At 37.8% G+C, this 15,624-nt stretch overlaps 1 protein-coding gene across 2 annotated transcripts in view; it reads right to left on the bottom strand.

Moving 5' to 3' along the window:
- Window positions 1-3,053: 3,053 nt before the first annotated feature.
- The window catches only part of LOC139754722 (uncharacterized), a 258,484-nt gene continuing 245,913 nt past the window's right edge, over window positions 3,054-15,624 (bottom strand). Inside the window, exon 5 of one of the 2 annotated variants that reach the window (XM_071672361.1) lies at window positions 3,054-8,231. In XM_071672361.1, the coding sequence (XP_071528462.1) occupies window positions 7,659-8,231 (573 nt within the window). In that variant the 3' untranslated portion in view covers window positions 3,054-7,658. Of the gene's footprint in view, window positions 8,232-11,726; window positions 12,156-15,624 lie in introns of those variants that run through there. The other variant, XM_071672366.1, reaches the window with a different exon arrangement.

The following is a 15,624-nucleotide window of genomic DNA, read 5'->3' as shown; positions in this document are numbered from 1 at the left end:
GCTTCTGCAGTTTCTCACCTGAATCAGCCACCAGTGCTGTATCATTAGCGAACAACAACTGACTCACTTCCCAAGCCCTCTCATCCACAACAGACTGCATACTTGCCCCTCTCCAAAACTCTTGCATTCACCTCCCTAACAACCCCATCCATAAACAAATTAGACAACCATGGAGACAGTGCGCAACCCTTGCCACAAACTGACATTCACTAGGAACCAACCACTTTCCTCTCTTCCTACTTGTACACATGCCTTACATCCTCGATAAAAACTTTTCACTGCTTCTAGCAACTTACCTCCCACACCATATACTCTTAATACCTTCCACAGAGCATCTCTATCAACGCTATCATATGCCTTCTCCAGATCCATAAATGCTACATACAAATCCATCTGTTTTTATAAGTATTTCTCACATACATTCTTCAAAGCAAACACCGGATCCACACATCCTCTACCACTTCTGAAACCACACTGCTCTTCCCCAATCTGATGCTCTGTACATGCCTTCACCCTCTCAATCAATACCCTCCCATATAATTTCCCAGGAATACTCAACAAACTTATACCTCTGTAATTTGAACATGCACCTTTATCCCCTTTGCCTTTGTACAATGGCACTATGCATGCATTCCACCAACCCTCAGGCACTTCACCATGAGCCATACATACATTGAATATCCTCACCAACCAGTCACCCCCTTTTCTAATAAATTCCCCTGTAATACCATCCAAACCCACCCCCTTGCCAGCCTTCATCTTCCGCAAAGGTTTCACTACCTCTTCTCTGTTTATCAAATCATTCTCCCTGACCCTCTCACTTAGCACACCATCTCAACTAAAACACCCCATATCTGCCACTCTATCATCAAACACATTCAATAAACCTTCAAAATACTCACTGCATCTCCCTCTCTCTTCACCAGTACTTGTTATTACCTTCCTATTTGCCCCCTTCACCGATGTTCGTATTTGTTCTCTTATCTTACACACTTTATTTACCTCCTTCCAAAACATCTTTTTATTCTCCCTAAAATTTAATGAAGCTCTCTCCCCCAACTCTCATCTGCTCTCTTTTTCACCTCTTGCACCTTTCTCTTGAACTCTTGCCTCGTTCTTTTATACATGTCCCAGTCATTTGCACTATTTCCCTGCAAAAATCATCCAAATGCCTCTCTCTTCTCTTTCACTAACACTCTTACTTCTTCATCCCACCACTCACTACCCTTTCTAATCTGCCCATCTCCTGCCTTTCTCATCCCTAAATACATCCCATTCCTCCCCCACTCCCCTTACGTCATTTGCTCTCACACATACACATATACACTTGTACATATTCATACTTGCTTGCCTCCATCCATTCCTCTCTATATATACCTACCTATATAGCTAGTTGTCTGTCTCTGTCTCTCTATCTGTTGTCATTAACTCTTTCCAATAACAAAGGGTGAATCAAGTGCATATAGACATGACTTATTATGTGGAAACTAATTTTGATGAACTCCACATGCTGATAAAGGTCAGTGATTCCAAATTATTCAGATAATGAAGGAAAAATCTTGAAAATTTTTCAAGAGAGGTGAAATGACTGTGAGCATAAAATATGCAACTCTACTTAAGGTAAGTAAAGAAAACATGGATGTAAACAAATGGACTAATGTTCAAGGAATTAAATTTCAAAATTTTGAATGTAATCTGGAGAAACAAAGGAGCTTCTATAGAGAAAGTTTTACACATTAATTTATGAAGGAATTAGTACATGTCTCCATGGTTGTTTAATTTGTTTATGGATGGGGTTGTTAGGGAGGTAAATGCAAGAGTTTTGGAAAGAGGGGCAAGTATGAAGTCTGTTGGGGATGAGAGAGCTTGGGAAGTGAGTCAGTTGTTGTTCGCTGATGATACAGCGCTGGTGGCTGATTCATGTGAGAAACTGCAGAAGCTGGTGACTGAGTTTGGAAAAGTGTGTGGAAGAAGAAAGTTAAGAGTAAATGTGAATAAGAGCAAGGTTATTAGGTACAGTAGGGTTGAGGGTCAAGTCAATTGGGAGGTGAGTTTGAATGGAGAAAAACTGGAGGAAGTGAAGTGTTTTAGATATCTGGGAGTGGATCTGGCAGCGGATGGAACCATGGAAGCGGAAGTGGATCATAGGGTGGGGGAGGGGGCGAAAATCCTGGGGGCCTTGAAGAATGTGTGGAAGTCGAGAACATTATCTCGGAAAGCAAAAATGGGTATGTTTGAAGGAATAGTGGTTCCAACAATGTTGTATGTTGCGAGGCGTGGGCTATGGATAGAGTTGTGCGCAGGAGGATGGATGTGCTGGAAATGAGATGTTTGAGGACAATGTGTGGTGTGAGGTGGTTTGATCGAGTGAGTAACGTAAGGGTAAGAGAGATGTGTGGAATAAAAAGAGCGTGGTTGAGAAAGCAGAAGAGGGTGTTTTGAAGTGGTTTGGGCACATGGAGAGGATGAGTGAGGAAAGATTGACCAAGAGGATATATGTGTCGGAGGTGGAGGGAACAAGGAGAAGAGGGAGACCAAATTGGAGGTGGAAAGATGGAGTGAAAAAGATTTTGTGTGATCGGGGCCTGAACATGCAGGAGGGTGAAAGGATGGCAAGGAATAGAGTGAATTGGAGCGATGTGGTATACCGGGGTTGACGTGCTGTCAGTGGATTGAAGCAAGGCATGTGAAGCGTCTGGGGTAAACCATGGAAAGCTGTGTAGGTATGTATATTTGCGTGTGTGGACGTATGTATATACATGTGTATGGGGGGGGTTGGGCCATTTCTTTCGTCTGTTTCCTTGCGCTACCTCGCAAACGCGGGAGACAGCGACAAAGTATAATAATAATAATAATAGTACAGGAATAATGTTTCATAGAAATAAGAAAGACCAAACAAAAATCAACAGGAAAGGAATAGTTTATCAAGGTTTATGGAAATAATTGTATAAGGAGATTAAAGATGACTGGTAGAACACAGAAAGGGAATACAGAGAAGGAAGATGTATGATGAAAGGCATAAGTGTGGCATAAATATGAAGTGAAGTATGATTACTAAAGAAATTATTCACATAAGTGTAATGAATGTCATGTTTTGAGAAGGTACTGTGTGTCAATGCTCCTCCTTAAATGTCTGTGAGAAAAAAATGTGTGTTAACTCCTTAACATCTCACTAAGTTATCCTTTCCAACCTACAAAATTCACATTTTACAAGTTGCTTAAGAATATGAATTGAATCTTTCAATTTCAAAGACATTCATATAAAAAAGAGAAAAGTTGCCTCAGAAGTATGTTTTGTCCACATCTTTCATTGTAATAGCATGTAGAAGTTTTGTAGATGTTTCAGCAAAACATGTTAAAAAGAGTGAAAGACCTGAATGTCAAGTGAATTGCCACTGCACATGTATCATTGTTTATTTTACTGGAGGCAAAATATTGTTTACTGATTATATTCTATCTTGCTGTAATCAATTTGATTCACTGATAAGTTTTTTCCAGTACGGCCAGACTATAAAAGTTTGTAAAATTACCAGCTACATCAGTCAGAAACAGTGCTGTCAAGATCAGGTTTGGCACTAGCAACACTGTTACCACTTGTTAGAAAATCTCCTCCTGCCTTATTTTCAGGGCCTCTGAGAGGAATTCTATCAGGGGGTACAAAGTTTCTTTCGGGTCCCCTTCCCTTCTCCATTAGACTGCTCACTTACGTACTACAATTCAGTAGTGTCTATTTCACATGTGATTTAAGAATATTTCAACTATGTTGGCTCACACAAAATGTGAATGCTAGTCTTCAATATATACAATTTTTTCCAAGATCCCATGAAATTCCTGGACCCCTTTTTGGACCCCTAGGCCCTGTTACAATGTCCTCCATGCACCCTCCTCTTATTGGCCGTGTTTATTTTGGTCAACTTTCAATGTTGAAAGAGTCAGTCTCCACTGAATCACTCTCCACATGATCTGAAGATGAATCATCATCATCAAAGAATTCAGGATCATCAGTCTGGTCTTCTTTATCGAGCTAAAAGCTGCTTAACTTCCTTCCTCAAGAGCTCACTATAATGTGCTTGCACTGATATGGCAGAAGGATATTGTCATGCACCGCCACCACAGCTACCACCCAGATGTGGTACACAGCCTTGAAATTGAGGCACAAAAGTCAGTACAGGAATTGCCATACAGCAGCAGTGCTCACCTCACATAAATATTCTTCTGGAGGTGTTAAGGGGTTAACTACAGTGAATTAGAGGTATAAAGTATCATGGAATACTTTACTACTAAGCCACTTGCAACACATTAAATTGCAGAATTGCTTTTTGTTACTTATGATTTGAAGCTTATTATTTAGTTAGAGGCTAAGGAGAGACCTGGAATGATGAACAAGATAATGACTATAAATTAAGCAAAAATAATATTTGTAATCTTTGAAGTGTAATCCATTATTCTGAAAAACTATGGCTGAATTGGCACAAATGACATTTTGCATCAGGGGCATATCCACGTGAGGGACCCATGATAAATTCCAGGGCTGCATTCTTAAGGATTAAAGGTTTATATGATATCAACAGTTAATTATTATACCATATGCGCTATTTTTGGGCAACAGAATTCTACCAATATTTATACAAGGGATTGGTGCTAACTATCGTGTACTTTTGCATTCTAGTGACTGTGGAAATGTCACAAATAAAGATGATCAGAAATGGAAAGTTAGACCAATACTAGATATAATGAAAGATGAATATCCTGCAATGTTTAACAGTAAAAAAGGACTCTCTATCGAATCATTGGTGAAAATGAAAGAATGGTTATATCTTGAAATGCATTTCCCTCTAGCAGACCTGGAACAGTGGGGAATTAAAGTCCTTATGAAATAATTTTTCTTATCCACCACCCATTAGTGTATCTTTTACACATTTTTGACAAAATTCGATGGTATACACCATTTACATGTCTCAGAGTACTTTAGGCTTAATATCTTATCATTTTATCAACTTTAGTGGAGTTTAATACATCTCCATTCTTTTTAGAATCTGAAATATTTTTCATTTTCTCATAATATAAAGTGGTTCTAGGAAAAGAGGAAATGACAGGGTATATGAAAGAAGTAGTGAACATGTGGGAACTTGGAAAAACATCCTGTGCACAGAAATACTAAGAAAGACTGAGTGAAGAGGGGCATAGAGTAAGAGTAAATGAAATAAAGGCGTGAGAAAGTAGTAGAAGATATTCATGGAAGAACTGCTTGCATGTGCAGGTGAGGTGTGTGGTATACTGAAGGGGGAAGTAAGGAGATGAGAGAGTAATGAGTGGTGGGATGAGGAAGATAATTTGCTCATGAAAAAGATGTATGCAGTATCTGCAGGGAAAGAATGAGACTGATTACAAGAAGTACAAAAGAAAGTGGCAGGAGGTTAAGGGATAGATACATGAGCTGATAAAGAAAGCAAGTGAGAGATAAGGTGAGGAAAGTATCAATAAACTCAAAGAATAATGAAGTGTCTTGGAAGGATGTACACAGTGTGAGGAGAACAAGAGAACAAATGGAAGTGACAGCGAAGAGAATAGACATAGGAGTGGTATCCTACAAAGGTGAAAAAAAAGTTGGAGTGAATATTCTGAAGGACTGCTGAATATGGTATATGATAAAGTGGGACAAGGTGATACGTAGAGAGAGAGAAACCTGCTGAGTGGTATAGTGAAAAGATCAGAGGTAGTGTAAGGGGTAGTGTGGCAAAGCTACAAGAGTAGGTGGGGCTGTGTGGCTATCCAACTTACTCATTTTTTGTACGACACAAGGTGAAGTGCCTGAGGAGTAGCAGAATGCGTCACTGAGCTTTAATAAAGGTAAGGGAGACAAAAGTGAATGCTCAAATTATAAATATATACATCTGTTGAGCATACCTAAGAAGGTGTACAGAAGAGTGGTGACTGAGATGGTGATGGTATGCACAGAATAACTGACTAGGTAGAAACAATGTGGCTTCAGAAGAGGTAAAAGACACATGAACCAGGTGATTGCTTTAAAGAATTTGTGTAAGAAATACTTTGAGGAAGACTTAAACATATATGCCATTCATGGATCTGGAGAAAACATAGCAAAGTTGATCTGGAGAGGCCTTGTGGAAGGCATTATAATTATATGGGGTAATGGGAAAGTTAGCAAATGCAGTGAGGAGATTTTACCAGTAAGGTATATGTCCAAGTAGAAATGGAAGGTGAGTGGATGTCTGTGAGGTGGGTCTGCGTAATTGATGTCTGATGTCATCATGGTAGCTTAATCTGTTTTTGGAGAGGGTGGAGGGAAGTAAATGTTAGGGTCTTACAGCAAGGGGCAGGTCTACGGCATTCTAGGAGGTACGGGAGGGGAATCAATCTCAGTTTGCAGATGACATGTTTCTGGTGGAAAACTCTAAGAAAAAACTCCAGAACTGATAACATTGTTTGGGAGAGTGTGTGAAAGGAGAAAGCTGAGAGTAAAGGTGAACAAAAGTAGGTGATAAAATGCAGCAAGATGAGACATGATAGCACGAGAGTTAGTCTGCGTGGCGAGGACCTGGAGGGGGTGAAGTGTTTTGCATAACTTGAAGTGAACTTGACAGCAGATGGAACCATGCAAGCTAAAGTGAATCATAAGGTGGGAATGATAGTTTTAGTTTTAGTACATTACACATGACAGTTAGAGACTAAATGTGTGTTACTGAGACTACTGTTTGTCTGTCCCAAATTCTACCTCACCGAAATGGGAAGTAGTGAGCATTATGAAAAAATGAATGGTTGTATGGTGTATTTTGGGTTACAGATCTCTGGTAAAACTCAACTTGTTTATTGTACTAATATGTTTCTTGAATACTTGAGGTTTGATACTTTTCATTCACTTCAATTCCAATTGAGTGTAATGGAATATGACCTGTGATAAAATAAGCATTTTTATGCTTTTATAAAATTTCAAGATGTTTCTAATTGCATGTATGTAAACTTCAAGGTAGACTTTAGCAAGAAAAAATATAAGGACTCATTTTTCAGAGGATAACAGATTATTCTGAGGTATCCTCAGAAATCTAACAATGAACCAGAAGGGTTAAGAACTGGCAATGCCTTAAGAACAGAAGTTGGAAAAACAATTCTTTCTCTGATAAACATACTTTTGACACACATCAAGTTCTTAACACTGTACTGTGAGGGATGCAACTTAATGTTTACTGTTAAAGTGATAAGCTACCCATTTTCCAAAGAAGTATTATGATTCTCCTACTTTCAAGATAAAATGCAAAACATATATTTCTCCTATACCATATTGAAACTTTTTAGCATAATACTTATACTGTACCTATTTTCGAAGTTTGAAAAAAAAGTATAACAGTTCACATACTAGTTGAAGATTTCTAATCACACAAAGGCATTTCACTCAAAAAGAGGTACCTGTTGCAATCCTTGCAGTATGGTAATTCACCATCGATTAATTTCCAATTCATTGCTGAAAGTAACTTTCCCCTGTTTTTGCAGCTCAGTACCAGGCTTTTATAAAAATTGCAACTTCTTTTTTCATTTCACTCTAGACAAAGAAGATACTATATGGTACTAAAGAATGGGACTTTTCATGACATTTCTAACTCAAAATATCTAAGACCAGTCAACAAACACATTCAAATGTTTCAATCTGGACAAACTGTTGTGACTGGAGATGAGGTGGTAGCACTGTTGATGGAGCTGTTGGTAGCTGTCCTTGTAGTTGTGGAAGTGGCAGAAGCTTGGAGACTAAGTGGAAGATGAGGGAAATGATGGTGTGGGGAAGACAGGGAAGGTCTGGAGGAGCCATGACACGAAGGTGGGGAATGAGGTACTGTTTCTGATGGTCGTGGATTCTGTCGAGGACTTAAAGGCAGTTGCAGAACGGACCTTTGGGAGACTGTGAGCTGAACAAAAGGTCTTGTTGCTTGAATACGCTGGTGTGAAGATCTTGGAGATGGATGGGTAGACCTAACAACCTGCTGAAATGCAACTATTTCTTGGCCATGGGTTTGGGAATGAGCATAATTTGGATGAAGGTTGCGTATGTGTCTGTTGAGGTTGCCAGCTTGGTTAGCTTGGTATGAGCAGTAAGGACAAGCATGACGACGCTCCCCTGTGTGAGTAAGAATATGACGACGCAGGAGAAACTTGTGATTGCTGCCTTGGAACACCTTCCCACACACCCCACAGAAGCTGCTCCCACCCACACTCTCTTCCTGCAAAAGAATTGTATCATTACTACTTGTTGAGTCAGGTTAATCAGTATGATTCTTTTTATTTTGTAACAAGACTTGTAAATATAGTTTACAAACAAGCAAGATTTGGAGACTTACGTCTCTCTTTTTAACACCTGGTTTAATGTCTGCCTACCAATTTGCTGAATAATGAAAGCTGATATATGCTACATACCCTTCCATCTCTTTGTGGAGAGCATAGTTATCTGCATAGTTATGATTTCTAAATGCTCATGCTGTAAAATTACGCACAACATTTGTTAAAACTGTCCAAAGAAAAATAATAAAATATGTTTACCTTTAATCCTTGACATGACTCTTACACAGGTTAGAACACCCTTTTCAGCAGTCCAACAATAAAAAAAAGTTAGGATGAGCTCTGAAACATTATCTATGTGTAGCTTTACGATAAATACAGAAAAACAAAGCTAAAAAGGCAGACAAATCATTTCACTATCACCATGGGCGAAAAGGACTAACTAAACAGATTCAATTCTTACACTGCTATAATCACATATTAAGATGTATGGGTTCAGTGCTATCATCAGCTGGATCTGCAGCTAATGCTTGATTCTACTATTTATCCACAGGAGTCACTAGCATTGTCCTGCCTTTGGGTATGCTACAGTCATTTATACTTTGCGTGTGTACCCAGTGATCCCAGTGTGTGATTATCCCTCCTATATTTGGAGATCATACTGATATGCACAGAAACACTTTTTGTGGTCTCCTGACATGCACAAAATCTCGTTTGTTTACAGTGTGTGTAGTAAGGCTGAGACCCTGGTGGGGTAACTTAAGAGTGAAGCATCCTCCAAGAATAATCATCCTAGGGTAAAAGAATGTTGTTGACAATTCAGCTTGGTAATTAAGAGTTGGCGTGGCATATGGCATCTGTATATGCCTCTTGTCAATGAACGAACACCTGGTTCCTTCAAATGTGGATGGGAAAACTAGACTGCATAGTTGGCAGAATAAGGACATAGCAGGCATCTGCACATGATTCTAGAAAAGCACTTTAATGGCTAGGTGGGAAATTCCCAGAAGCAAACCCCTCTTCTAAACTAGTTGATGGACCAAAATTTCCTGGACCACAGATGCCAAGACCAAGCAGTTTCACCTCTATTTAGACATGAACCATGCAAGTTGTCTGAAAATAAAGGTATTGATGCATCTCTCTTTGGCCTTACCTCTCTGAAAAAATTGTACAGACCCTTGAATTCTTTTATATTGAGAGTCACCTTGCTGTTTGATCCCTGTATTTGTATGGAGGTCGGTCCCATCCTTCTTGAGAAGTTCTTGTTTAGATTTTCAGTGATGTCAGAGAAGATGGGTATTTGACATATTTGCCGAATACCCTTAACTGTTGCCATCTTTTTTACTTTCCTTTGTATTTTGAAAGACAACTTTTCTGTTTATTTCTTAATTAATGCATGAAGCCTTAAACAGGAGTTATTCTATCAAAATATTGCCAGTATACTGAGTCAGTAACCACTGCAAGCTTACGTAGACTTACAATTCCTCTAACCTTCATTAGAGTCTTGGTTTGTAAATCTAAAGGTACTCTGCAACTGTATGATGCTTCTCGATGCTGGTTTATCACACCTCTACCCAGCACTCTTCATATAAACTCCTTTAACTGCAGAGTTGATTCTTGGCCCCTTGGATACCCTTTCAACAGGCTCTTGGTCTTTCAGCTCTATTTGAAATCTTTGGAGACCATGAGAAGATACCCAACATGACTGGTGCCAAATATCCTGGAATCTGTACCTAATCTACATCATTCCACTACATCAACGGAAGTGGGTGAATTTGGCAAAAATGTAAGTATCTGCTACCTCTTCTTCTAAAGCTAGAAAACATCTGTCTCTGTACCCTCTATACCTTTGCCATACATAAAGCCAAAAAATTTTATGTGGGGAGATCCTGATCTTATTTTGGAGCATCTAAGGGAGACTACACTCTTATAAAGAAATATTTCCTGTACAAGTACCATTCTGCTTTGGCTGTAGCTAAAGTGGCAATTACAACTTGAAAGAAAAGTTAAAAGCTTATCCACCCAATGATGGGGGGGTAATCAGTCCACCTGTATCTCATCAAAACCAGCCCACAGTATTCATAAGGTGTACACTGGCATTAGACTGGAACATCCCTTTGACCTAAAAAGTCTATATTGCACACCATCTGTGGGAATCGTGCTACTCATTCAAATCCAAGTCAGTGAGCCCTTCTAATGTCTCAATCCTAACCCCCTTCCCCACATGTTAGTAACAACATTCACATCTGGTGGAAAGTCCTTCAATGTGTCAATTGCCTAAAACTGTGAACAATCATTATCATCAGAATATTACGTTACAAGGAATTAGCAAACATTAATAAATTATCTTATCCTTATATTCTGCATAAGTAAACAGCTTCATTTTGTTATCACCAAATAAAGTTTGTTGTAAGCACTCCAGAGTGCTTACAAACAAACTTCATTTGGTGATAACAAAATGAAGCTGTTTACTTATGCAGAATTCAAGATGTGACCTATGTATTTTTTTATCACAACTATGATGTTTATCTTTTTTTTTTTTTACATATCAAGATTAGTTCCTTGAGATATGAATATCACTATTATTTTTCAATGTGTACCAGTCACCCAATCAGAATTTTCCAATATCCCAAATGGCCCCCAATATTTTTGTTTGAATTCTACTGTTAATAGAAAAAATAAAATTTCACAGCTAAAAACAATCATTCGTCAGTTCACTTTATGAATTTTCTATAATGATGGAAAACTCATGTCAAAAAATACAGAAAACAGATCAATAATAAGTGAGAAAATACTATGGAAAGTACAATTGGGTAAAGTTTGTAGGAGTACATGGAAAGGATAGATAACAGGAGGCCTGATGGTCTACAATGAGGTGACCTGTTTTAAAGCACTAATATAGTGACAGAAGTAGGATTGCAAACCATAAGGCGTGCTACTACACTCCAGGAAAACCTGCCTTTGAAAGCAACCCATTTTACTAAGACAGGCTAATTTTGACTGTAATCCACAGTATCACATGACCTTTCCCTGTAGGATGTATTTTCTGTCTATAAGGATGTCCTATTTACCTTAATATCAGAATTACGACAAATAGGATAGAAACTTGATCCACAATTTCTGTGATGCATTGCATGTATGTAATTTGGAGGAAAAATCTTTTAAAGATTCATAAAGAACCTAACATTGTAATGTTTCTTATCTATCCCATTGTCACCCTTCCCTAAATAATGCATAAAGAAAACTATCCAAATAGATATGGTATCAAATGAGTACAGTGTTCTCCCTGGTTTTACCATCAAGGAAATCCCCGTTTGATATGTCAATTGTAATCATTTCAAGAGGTAACATATAGCAATTTGTATATGAGAAGCTCTATAGTTAGAACAGTCTTTGCTATGCTTTAAAATGTGCATAGTAGGGAAGCTCTCAAAACATACTGTTTCAGTATCCTAGGTTCTTGTTTCCTCCATGGCGATGATAGTCTCAGGATGTCGGTGGCGTACATGCCTGGCTAGGTTTTCCCTCACATTAGCTCTGTATGGACAGTGAGGGCAGGGAAATGGCCTCTCCCCAGTGTGTGTGATGAGATGGCGCTCAAGGTGGTACCGTCGTTTGGTTCCAGCAAATACCTTGCCACATGCTGGGCAGTTCAGAGCAGTACTCATGTCTGCCTCACTTAAGAGAGGTCTCCTTCGACGTGGCTGACCTCCTTCATTGATTCCATTGTTGTTTGCTGGTGTCTGGCCTTCCAGCTGGCCTATTCCCATAGTACCTTGAGCTGCTAGCAGGAAAGGGGTGATGGATGTGTTGTGACTTAGGCGGTGCCAGCTATCCTGCCTGTGGAGGTTGCCAGACGCATCAGTGGTCTGGAAGGAATGGGAACTTAGGTCAACCACCTTCAAGGTCAGAAAGAAATCAAATATGAGTTCAATAAAAGTAATTATTTGAGAATGCTGTCATAAGAGAGAAAGGTGCTTTATTACTGATCATATAAATAAGTAAATGAACACAAAAAACAGACTGAAAGTACAAGACAAATCCTCCATTGGAAGGCTGGATTTCTTTTAGTAAAATAATACAACAGACTGTATCATAGTTATCTCCCAAAATTAACCATAAAGATCAGAAGTGGTATTTCTGCCTTGAAAGCACTTAAAAATAATGACTACATGGCAAAAACCATGTTAATAATGACTTTCTTTTCCTTGTCCCATGACTTTAGGCCTTGCTTTATTTCAAAATAGATATCTTTTAAAACAGCATCGAACTGAAAGAATGTTATAGTAACAGGAAAGGCTATCATGTTTAACCCCTTTAATATGCAACAAAACTTTGTCAACCTTAAATTCCCTGTGGGACACAACTTTAATGACTTCCTTTGCTTCAAGCAGGCACCTTTAAAAGTGTGCCAATTTCAGTGGGATGGCAATAGAAGCTGCCAGAGACTGTGATGCCTCCATCCAAATGAAAAAAATCAAAAGGCTGTGGACTTTAGTTACCCACAGGCTGTCAAGTGGATGAGTGCAATATTCATGGAGTGCACACAGAGTTTTCATTCAAACTTTCATTAATTGATGTAAAATGGATATTAATATAAGTCCCTATGCATTAAAACAAAAACTGAAATACATTAACACAAATGATATTGCCTTCATTTATTGAGAATAAGAAAAATGCTGATTGCCTGACATCACTGCCCCTATGATGCACTGCAGTGGCAGAATTACCAAGTCCACGCAAATATGTTTTACATTTTTGTAATCAAGGAGAAGCACTCTATCTATTACCATAGTGAAAATAAGAGAAATATCTTTTTCCAACTTAGCTGCACTGGAGGAAGGGAAGGATCCTTCCACTGCATGAAAATGACAAGTTTAATCCATGATCATGCTTCCTTTGCAATATACTTCAAGATTTAAAAAAAAATCTTGTTCAAATTTTTTTTTTACCATAACTGTTTCTGATATGACCACTTTCTCTCACATTCTTATCATATTCATCAAACCTTGCCAATCATAAGCTTTATTTACTACTATGTCAACAATGCTTTGTTAAGTATCAACATACTGTACTTTCATTTATGAAATCCAACAGTACCATTGCTTAAGGTACAAAAAGAGAAAACCAGTATTCCAGGACTCCTTCTGCAAGTGTTAATACAAAAAGTGGGATGTCACCTCTGATGGGGAGCTGCATCCCCTTCATTCAATGAAAAGAGCAAAATGAAGTCGAATGATTACCTTCCTTCCAAAAAAGGAGCCCATCTTACCCTTCTCCCACATACAACTTAGCCTAGAAGATGCAAGAGGCCAAGAAAAAGGATAATAATAATAAAAATGATTATAACTAATAATAATAATAATAATAATAATAATAATAATAATAATAATAATAATAACAATAATAATAATAATAATGATATAATAATAATAATAATAATGATAATAATAATAATAACAATAATAAGTGCTTATGCACCTGGGCATGAGAAGAAAGATCATGAGAGGCAAGCGTTTTGGGAGCAGCTGAATGAGTGTGTTAGTGGTTTTGATGCACAAGACCAGGTTATAGTGATGGGTGATTTGAATGCAAAGGTGAGTAATGTGGCAGCTGAGGGAATAATTGGTATACATGGGGTGTTCAGTGTTGTAAATGGAAATGTTGAAGAGCTTGTAGATTTATGTGCTGAAATTGTGTGAATTGTGTGCATGTGTATATATGTATGTGTCTGTGTGTGTATATATATGTGTACATTGAGATGTATGGGTATGTATATTTGCGTGTGTGGACGTGTATGTATATACATGTGTATGGGGGTGGGTTGGGCCATTTCTTTCGTCTCTTTCCTTGCGCTACCTCGCAAACGCGGGGGACAGCGACAAAACAAAATAATAATAATAATAATAATAATAATAATAATAATAATAATAATAGAAATAATAATAATAATAATAATAATAATAATAATAATAATAATAATAATAATAATAACGATAAAAGGTAGACAATGATTTATCAAGCATTATTCAAAAAAAATTTGAAGTATGAGAAAAAATTTTTCTCCCATGCTGTGTTTTATTAACAAAAAGTCCAAAAGTACAAACAATCTTTTTATCATTTTTGTAATTTTTCACAACATTGGAAGATGCTGAGGTGCTGATTCTGGCATCTCAGGGTCTCCTACTTTGACCCTGGTCAGTTTACTTATTTATTGAGGTTAATTTGTACTATAAGTAAACAACAGTAAACAAAAACTAAAATTCCACAAGCCCATTGTTATAAGATGGCAATAAGTGCTGTATCTTTATATAAGCTTAAGGCAACTCACATTATTTAAAGACAAATCTATGCACAACGATTTTGCTGAAGTCTGAAACACGTCACAGCATTGTATATAAACAAACAGGATGCTCAGTTTATTTCAACGACAGTGCCACTATGGTTTGATTGGTCACTTTTGCTACATAGCTTTAAATATGAGGTACATTTGTAATTTGAAGGCAGCCTGTGATGCTCCATTAAGCACAACTATAAAATCATAAAGATTATCACCATAGTTCGTGGTATACAACTCAACTCAGCATAAAGTTGATCCCAAACTTTGTAACACAAAATTCAGGATTAGATCTATAATAACTGTTTAAGTCAACCTCTAAATAAACACGAGAAAGGTACTCCACTCCTTGCCTTTGTTTCAACATAACTCATAGAAGAGACAAATGGCTTCACTTGCATGTATCACACAAATATTTACTTGACACTAAAATATACCAATGCTAGTATTATTGAACTTCACCTGCTATTGGTTATGATGCATGTGAAGATCCATCTTTGGCAAAGGTGTACCAATGTCAAGGGACAAACAGAAGTACAATCTTATCAAGAAACTTCTCACTCCACAGGGGTTTGTCATTTCCCTGCTATTGGATATGGCACAGCTTTTGAGTTGCAGGAACCCAACAAGAGGGATCTTGGGGCTACATAATTAATAATATATCGACGTTAATATCCTAATACAAATTATATTTTCACTGATGGGTGGTTGGTTGTTTGGGCTTTATCAACTGCTAAGGTCATTAAGGTCATCATCAAGCTACATCGGCTAACCAAAAAATCTTCAATACCTTCTTTAGGTCTTAGAAATAAATCTAAGACCACTTACAATCTCAGCAAATATGCTCAAATTCACTTTGATATTCATTCGATTAATTCTAGTTCATGGAAAACTGATAAACTCCACCACCTTTGGTATGTTCTTGGCCATACTGATTTCAAGGAAACAATTAACCATATTAGTCTGGTTGAATCAGATATAAAATCTAGTACAATTTACAG

This window comes from Panulirus ornatus, chromosome 17 (genome assembly GCF_036320965.1).
Source record: "Panulirus ornatus isolate Po-2019 chromosome 17, ASM3632096v1, whole genome shotgun sequence".
Lineage (NCBI taxonomy): Eukaryota > Metazoa > Arthropoda > Malacostraca > Decapoda > Palinuridae > Panulirus > Panulirus ornatus.
The sequence above is the reverse complement of the archived record's forward strand: the minus strand, read 5'-3'. Positions and strand labels throughout refer to the sequence as shown.